At 48.3% G+C, this 8,978-nt stretch overlaps 2 protein-coding genes across 2 annotated transcripts; both read right to left on the bottom strand.

Moving 5' to 3' along the window:
* Positions 1-1,846: 1,846 nt before the first annotated feature.
* On the bottom strand, positions 1,847-5,796 carry LOC120707869 (putative disease resistance protein RGA3). The gene has a single exon (XM_039992924.1). It carries the CDS (start codon positions 3,514-3,516, stop codon positions 1,993-1,995), a length of 1,524 nt encoding a protein of 507 aa, XP_039848858.1. The 5' UTR covers positions 3,517-5,796; the 3' UTR covers positions 1,847-1,992.
* LOC120710167 (putative disease resistance protein RGA3) lies at positions 4,234-5,802 on the bottom strand. The gene has a single exon (XM_039995824.1). It carries the CDS (start codon positions 5,800-5,802, stop codon positions 4,234-4,236), a length of 1,569 nt encoding a protein of 522 aa, XP_039851758.1.
* Between the last annotated feature and the right edge of the window lie 3,176 nt (positions 5,803-8,978).

The raw sequence follows: 8,978 nt of genomic DNA, 5'->3' as shown, positions 1-8,978 counted from the left end.
GTCAAGTGCTTTCAGCGCCAACACCCAATCTATCTTGGTGTAGGGATCTCATCAGAAATAAACTAGCAATGTGGAATGACCTAGCAGCCTGACTGGCTCCCATCACACTCAGCCACGATGAGGATGAGTTCACATGGAATCTTGACCCGGCAGGTGTCTTCTCAGTAAAGTCACATTACTGGGGATTAATAAGTCAGAATATTTCCAATGTCAACAAGAAATTATGGAAGCTGAAACCACCTTTAAAAATCAAGATATTCCTCTGGTACATTAGGCACGGCATCATCCTCACAAAGGATAACTTGGCGAAAAGGAACTGGCAGGGTAATGAAACGATTCAGCATCTGTTCCTAGACTGCAGTTTTGCGCGGATGGCTTGGGCCACGGTATACATGGCATGGGGTCTTCGCCAACCCACAAGTATATCGAACATGTTCGGGAGCTGGCTGAATGGAATTTCAAAACATCATAAATCACTCATCATGGTGGGAGTGGCAGCCATGTGCTGGTCTGTCTAGCTCTGCAGGAATGATGCTATATTTGAAAACAAACAATCTTATTTTTTGCAGGTTATCTACAGCACTACGCACTGCCTTCGTACATGGGCTACCCTACAACAGCTTACTTCCCAGGAGGCGCTTGTTGAGGCCTCTCGGTGGTTGGAGCGGGTGGCAAAGGATTTTTTTTACCCAGGCACATGTGTGGCGTTCTAATCTCAGGATCGAAAGTCGTTAATGTGTCTGTTAAACCTAAAATCTAGTTGGCTGTGTGCCCAATGGACAGAGGCCGGGAACGGTTTCAAGTCGTTGTATCCACTCGATGTAACTTCTTGAAATTAATAAAATATTCTCATTTCCAAATAAAAAAAAGGCACTCTGTCGGTGTTTCTAGATTGGTGGCTGGCTAGCAGGAAATCGGTGGCCAAATCAAGCCGTAAGGTGTTCAACACTTCCGTAATCCTCACCGCTTGGAAACTTTGGCTGTTGAGGAATGACAGTCTTCAACGGCAAGGCAGAACCTACCCCAAGTGTGATCAAGAACATTATCGAGGAGGTGAGATGCTGGATCTCGGCCGACATGGCGGACCTTTCGCTTTTTATCTTCCCGAATGGCTATTTTTTCGTTGTCCTTAGTTGCAGGTCGTTTTTTTTCTTTTGTGGTCCTGTAATAGAAGGTTAGTTCTCTTGGTTAGAGGTCAGATGCGTATGTTGTATCAAACTCTCACTTCTTCTTAATGAAATGCTTGCCCAGGCAAGTTCTAGAAAAAAAAACCCAATTTAGTAATTTAGATAATGCATAAGTTTACTGCACAATGTTTATTATTTTAAACTAGGTGGCAAGATGATGATGTGCTCATAACAAGTCTAATACGGTTACATAAATTTTGATGACTCAAAACTTGATATGTTAATTAGGAAGACAAAACATGACACAGGGGTTGCTGACCCTGTTTGCATGTTCAGTAGATCTGTATGGCATGTCCGCTGCTCTCTCCCTTAATTCTAATTGGACTAGTTTTTTATTCTGTAAACAAATACTCTACTCCAACGTCCAAACTTTAGTTAGTGCATAACTACCACTGCCATTTACTAAAGAAATTAAGCCAAGTATAGAAAAAAGGAGACAACCCAATTTGCTAATTTAGTTAGAGTAAGTTTGCAGCGCCAATGCTTATTTTTGTGAACTGGGTGGGTAGATGATGATGTGCTCATAACAAGTCTCACACGGTTACATACATTTTGATGACTCAAAACTGGATATGTTAACCAGGAAGACAAAACATGACACGGGTTGTTGAACCTGTTTGCATGTTCAGTAGATCAGTAGCTTTTGGCTGCTCTCTCCCTTAATGCTAATTGGACTAGTTTTTTATTCTGTAAGTTTTTTATTCTGTAAACAAATACTCTACTCCAACGTCCAAACTTTACAAGGATTTCATTTACAACTAAAAAGCATTACATGTTGGTATGAGACTACCCGAACAAGTTCATGTCAAACCATCATCTTCCTAGGGCGCTTCTTTGTGACTGTGGAGCATCCGGCCGTTTGCGACGCACAACTGAACATGCAGGTGTGGTAAGGGGGTATGCTAGACCTCCACCCAACTACTCTGAACTTCCCCTGAAGCGGAGCACGCCCAGCTATGATATCATGTGCTGTTAGCTCGGGGACACCCTGCTCCCTAGTACGCTCCTGGTAAATGTTGTAGATCACAACGGCGTGCTGGCTCCTCGCCATGCTCCAAGCGTACACGGGATGCCCTCTCTCCAAGAGGTCTTTCGGGTGCTTCCCATACGTGAGGAGGTACTTCCTCGTGAAATCTCTCGAGCACTGGAGCACCCTGCGCCAGAACTGAACGTCCTGGTTGGCTCTCATCAAACTCCCCACTATGTTTCCTCCCAGGAACGTGCCGTCGTCCAGCAGCGCCGCGATCTCCATGGCTAGTGACGCGAGCTCTGGTTGGTCGTCAGGGTTCGTGCTCCCGAAGGCGAGCGTCTTGAAGTAGTACCAGTAAGCTTCTTGAGTAAGAGACTTCAGTCTGAGAGCTGGCGCGGTGCCAAGAGCTGCTATCTTCTCCGACCGGCTTGTGATTATAATCTTGCTGCCCCCGCGCCCCATGCTTCTCGCTGCAGAGCAGTACAGATTCCTCCATGCCTCCTCTTCCATCTCCATGTCCCCGGCTAGTTCAATGACAGCAAGTGACCTCCCACGGGAGGCGGCGGTGAGATCCTGATGCTTGATCACACCACTTCGTCCGAGAGCAGCCATGTTGTCAGCGCCAAGGTCGTCTCCGCCGAAGAAGACGATCGAGGAGAAGTGGCCGCGCACCCTCTCGTCGAGGCAGACATGCTCAACTAGCGTGCTCTTGCCGATCCTCGCCGCGCCCACGATCGGAAGCACCCCTGGATTCCCGTCGCCCGCAGCCTCTGGCCGGAGCAGGAAATCAATGATCGCCTCCTTCTCCATCTGCCTGCCGAACATGACCTTGTCAAGGACCAAGTGCTCGCTGTACGGCTGCCGGGGGATGCGAGGGTACCCCTCCAGGAACACGGCGAACTCCACCATGTCGCCCATCAGCGTCTCAAGGCCGTCGAGCATCTTCTCCATGTTCTTCAGGCTTTCAGCGTCGAGCACGGTGCTCTGCAGGTTGCTTCTGCTGCTGCTGCTGCTGACGGGGAAGGAGAGGAGACGCTTGGCTGAACTGAGTCGGGACAAGACAACATCGCGGCCACCGCTGCTCACCTCGCCGTGGCATCTGTAGCTGATGGTATCTAGCACGTAGTGGCCGTCGTACATGCCTTGCCTGAGCATGTCGAGCAGCCGGAGCATCGCCTGGTTGGTGATGTGCCGCCCCTCGGCCTCCTCGACCGTGGCGTCGATCCGGAGCAGCACGCGCCGCAGCCGCTGGAGCTTGTGCTCCGTCTCTTCTGCCTTGGATGGCCCGTACCTCTGTATCACCACGGAAAGGGCTCTGCCCAGGAGATCGCTCATGATCGCGGAAAGAAGGGGCTCCATTGCTGGACTCCACGACCACGAGAGAGAAGATTTGGTGGTGGCCGGTGGGTATCCGCAATGGAGAATGGAGCACGGGTCAACTGGTGGGTAGATTTATGCGCACATGTCCTTGGCTGCCTGCAAACGATGAAAAGAAGGGCAGCGAAATGCAGAGATTTATTTTTTGCCATAAATAAATAAAAGGCTTTGATTTAGAAGTCAATCGAGCCTTATAATTCCAATCCAGGTGGAATGGATCTAAGTCTAACAGCTTCGGTTAGGTTGGTTTATTGGCATATTTGACTCGACTCTGCACACTGATCAGCTGCTTGAGCATGTGCTCTTGACTCTTCTGCCTAGAAGCGTTCAACCGTCTGTGCCTCCTCCGGATCACGATGGACCGGGCCCTGCCAAGGAGATCGCATGCGATTGCAGAAAGAAGCGACTCCATTGCAAGGCTGTCAGAGGAAAAGATTGAAAAGGAAAGCGTGATAGACCGGCATTGATCTGCAGGTCAGTCAAGCCGTGCCTCAATAGTCAGTCCCTGCGGTTGGAATTACTTTACTGCTTCCATAAAAACAATAGCCAAGTTGCAGTTAATCTGTTATTACAGAGAAGAACACGCATGATCACAAAGCAGAACACCTTCATGATTGCTAGTGCTTTATAGTGATTACTGGATGGATAAAACATAGAGATCTCTAAAACATACAGAGCCATACCGGATGAACATAAGATTCACACCGAATTCAGTCGTGGCTGCCGCCGGCGCTGGATTTGCTTGTTCATGCGAGGCACACGGAGGAACGACGGCAATGTCTGCACCTCACAACTCATCAAGTAGCTGTAGTAGGGTGGTATGCGAGACCTCCAACCTACGACCTCAAACTTCCCTCGAGGCCTTGCACTTCCAACCTGCAACTCGTTCAGGGTTATCTTGGGCAGATCATGCTCCTGGGATGAAGACGCTTGGTAGGTATGGTGAGCAGTGAGCACGGTATCAGCCTTGGATAATCTCCAAAGGTATATGGGCCGACCATTCATCAGTAGGAGATCGGATGGATGCTCACCAAAGTGAAGGAGCTGCATTTTTATGTAGTGTCTGACGACGCTGAGAACCCTTCGCCGAAACTGAGGACAGGGGTTGGCCCTCAGCATGCCACCTAACAAATTGGCCGCTATGAGGCATCCATTCAGCAGGTCCGCCATCTCCATGCACACAGATGCTAGCTCCGGCTGATCCTCCGCACCCGTGCTCCCGACCGCGATCGTCTTGAAGAAGTACCAGTAGGCTTCTCGAGGCAGAGATTTCAGCTCCAGAGCTTGTGTTGTCCCAAAACTTGCAATCTTCTCTGATCGACTTGTGACTATGATTCTGCTGACCGGCGTGGTGCGTCGTCCTCGCAGTACCGACAGTGTTCTTCCCCACCATGTGTTCTCATCCACGTCCCCAACTAGCTCGATAACAACCAGCGATTTCCTGGCCGGGTCGAGATCCCGGTACTTGATTGTGCCGTTCTCTTCCAGATGAGGCGATAGTTTTCCGTCCTCGATGTCGCCTTGGCTGAGGAAGACGATCAGGGAGAAGTGCCCGCGCACACGCTCGTCCAAGCAGACGTGCTCGACGAGGGTGCTCTTGCCAACTCTTGGTCGACCGATCACTGGAAGCACGCCCAGATCTTCGGCGCCTGCAGGCTCTGGTCCCAGCAAGAAGTGGATGATCTTCTCCTGCTCTGCCTCGCGGCCGAACATGCGGTTCTCCAGCCACAGGTGCCCGCTGTAAGGCTCGCGACGCGCCGGAGGGTAGCTGCTCAAGAACACGACGAGCTCCTTCATGTCGCTGGCCATGCGCTCTAGGCCGGCGAGCACCTCCTGCAGCTCCGCCTCCACCTCCACGCCCTCCTCGCGTCCGGTGTCTTCAGGCGCCGTGCTCGCCGGCGTCGTCCTGGCCGAGACCGTGCACAAGCGCTTCGCCGGATTGAACAGGGACGTGGCGAACGACGAGCGATCGCGAAGACTCCCGACCTCGTCGTGAACGCCTTGGCGCTTGATGGCGCTGAGCAGGTAGTAGCCTCTGTACACGCCTTCCCTCATCAGCTGAAGCTGCCGGAGCATGGCCTGGTTGGTGACGCGCCGCCTGTCGGCCTCCTCGACGACGGCCTGAACTCGTAGAAGCACGCGGCGCAGCCGTTGCGGGGCGTCATCCATGCCGCCGGCCTTGCGCCACCGGTGGCAGCACCTGTCAAGGGCGAAAGTAACGGATCGGCTGATGAGGTCGCAGAGGATCGCGGAGGCAAGCGTCTCCATGGCGAACGCCTGCGTGAATGGAACGAGCAATAGCTTCAACGCTGGAGTGGCCCATCCTTCTGCGCTTATCTTGGGTCATCTCTGTCGAGACGGTATCCATCTCCATCGCTGGAGTGGGCACCGACTCTGACTTTGAAACTTCTTTCAATTGGCAGGATAGGATGGGACGCCATGAACCAGAAGGTGGTGGAGCTTGGCTGGACTCACTGTGGACAAAGAAAAGGGGTGACCACCAGCCCCTGATCGATCACTCGTGAATGTGACTATTATACTTATTTTGACATTTTCCCATTTAGAAAACTTAATTAACATGTAAGGACATATTAGTGGATTTTGTTATCTAATTGCCCAACTCCGATCACAAATAAAAAAGAAATTAAACTATTTGAAAGCTCATCCCAAACTATTTCTTATAGATAAAATAGACGGAACACACAATTTTATCCTCGAACTTTCCATGAAGGGCCAATTTTAGTCCTTAGAGTTTTCCATGAAGCTCAATTTAGTCCTTTTGTCCTGCATGTCCTGCCACATCGGCGCACTATGTTAACATCCAAGTGTTTTTTAGAAGCAACATATGTTCGTCGAGATAATACTTTAACTTCTAAGTCACCATGTTCGTCGAGAGTCTAGAAATTCTCACGTTAATCTAAAAAAAAGAAGAATTTGAACCGTGGGATTTAATGAAGAATATGCATGCGGCAACTTGACTGACGACACCATACCTACCAAGCGTCTTCATCCCAGGAGCATGCTCTGCCCAAGATAACCCTGAACGAGTTGCAGGTTGGAAGAGCAAGGCCTCGAGGGAAGTTTGAGATCGTGGTTTGGAGGGCTCGCATACCACCCTACTACAGCTACTTGATGAGTTGTAGGGTGCAGACATCGTCGTCGTTCCTCCGTGTGCAGCCACCGGCAGCAGCCACGACAACTGAATTCGGTGTGAATTTTATGTTCATCCTGTATGGCTCGGTATGTTTAGAGATCTCTATGTTTTATCTAATCAATAATAAATATAAAGCACTAGCAACCATGCATGAAGTTGTTCTGCTTTGTGATGATGTTTGTTCTTCTCTGTAACAGATTAGTAGCAACTTGGCTGTTGGTTTTCTGGAAGTAATTCCAAACGCAGGATTTGACTATTGAGGCATGGCTGTAGCTTGCTAGAAATTCAAATCAAAAGACCCCTTAAATAGTACTCTGCTCTTTTTTCTACCCCCTGTCTGAACCCTTGAACAGAAATTATTGTACGCAGACCACTTGGATTGGAATTTCAGAAGGCCCGACTGACCTGCAGATCAGTGTCGTCTACCACGGCCGGTCATATTTACCTTTTTACGCACTCCTTTTCAACCTTCGTTGACATGAACATATGCAATTTCTGGAATATTACTGTTACATGATACTTTGCACCTAGATTCAACCGGTTGTGGGGCAAAATTCGATTCAACGTTGGAATAGAAAAATAGGAGCACTAAGAAAACACCTGCAGGGATGGGCACGCCATCACCATGGGGTGTATAAATCCCAAAAAAAACCTACAAAAAGTTGTGACTAACCTAGACACTCAAGCTGAGATAAGAAATCTATCTCAAGGAGAGAGAGACCAGTTGGAGACTGCTCGTGATGACCTAATAAAACTTCTACGAGAAAAAGAACTTAGGTTTTATCAACGAGCCAAAGCAACTGATGTTCTTCTGGGGAATAACAATACTAGATACTTCCAGATGATTGCTAATGGCAAACATCGAAAGAAGCGCATCTTCTCCCTGGAACATGAGGGGAGAAAATAGAGGGTCAACAAAACCTCAAGGAGTATGTCACCAAGTTCTATAATGACCTGTTTGGACCACCGGAGGACAACCACTTCAGCTTGAATAATAGGATGGATGATATCCCTCAACTCAGTGAATCAGAAAACGAGTTTCTCACGGCTCCGTTTACTAAAAAGGTGGTTCGAGAAGCGATTTTGAACATGGAACACAACAAAGCACCAGGCCCGGATGGCTTCCCTGCTGAGTTCTACCAGCATTTTTGGGAAGTCATCAAAGGTGACATGACGAACATGTTCCATGATCTGCACTCTGATGACCTGCCTTTATTCAGTCTCAATTTTGGTGTCATAACCTTATTGCCTAAAACCCGAGAAGCAAATAAAATCCAACAATACAGACCCATCTGTCTACTGAATGTCAGCTTTAAGATCTTCACAAAAGTGGCCATAGGCCGTATTAATTCAGTGGCAAACCACCTTATCAGCCCTACACAAACAACTTTTATGAGTGGCCGGAATATTTTAGAGGGAGTCGTAATTTTACACGAAACCATACATGAGTTACATCGAAAGAATCTGAGTGGGGTTATCTTCAAAATAGATTTCGAAAAGGCCTACGATAAAGTAAAGTGGAACTTCTTATTGCAAATGCTTCGGTTGAAAGGCTTTTCACCCAAATGGATTGAGTAGATTAAGTCGTTCATCTCAGACGGCAGCGTGGCGATTAACGTCAATGATGAGATTGGTCCTTACTTTCAAACGAAGAAAGGGCTGAGACAGGGAGACCCGCTTTCACCCATCCTATTCAATATAGTAGCAGATATGCTCACACTCCTTATCAATAGAGCCAAAGCCAATGATCAGGTACATGGAGTGATGCCATACCTAATCGATGGTGGTCTTTCTATCCTACAGTACGCTGATGACACAATATTATTCATGGACCATAATTTGGAACAAGCTCAAAACATGAAGAACATCCTTTGCGCTTTTGAACAGTTATCTGGTCTTAAAATCAATTTTTACAAAAGTGAAATTTTCTGTTTTGGCGAAGCTAAGAACTACGAAAACCATTACATGGAATTGTTTGGTTCAGGCAACTTCCCAATCAGATACTTAGGCATTCCGATCCACTATAGGAAGCTTTCTAATAATGATTGGGTTAGAATCCAAGGACGATTTGAGCAACGTCTCAGTAGTTGGAAAGGGAAAAACCTTTCAACTGGAGGCAGATTGACACTCATCAATTCGGTCCTTAGCAGCCTTTCCATGTACATGATGTCCTTCTTTGAAATACCAAAAGGAGTTCGTAAAAAGCTGAAAGGACCGGTAGCGCGCTCTAGCCTAAGAGGGGGAGGGGGTGAATTAGGCAAGCTAAAAACATAGACCTATGGCTCCAACT

The sequence above is a fragment of the Panicum virgatum genome, chromosome 5K, assembly GCF_016808335.1.
Source record: "Panicum virgatum strain AP13 chromosome 5K, P.virgatum_v5, whole genome shotgun sequence".
Lineage (NCBI taxonomy): Eukaryota > Viridiplantae > Streptophyta > Magnoliopsida > Poales > Poaceae > Panicum > Panicum virgatum.
The sequence above is the reverse complement of the archived record's forward strand: the minus strand, read 5'-3'. Positions and strand labels throughout refer to the sequence as shown.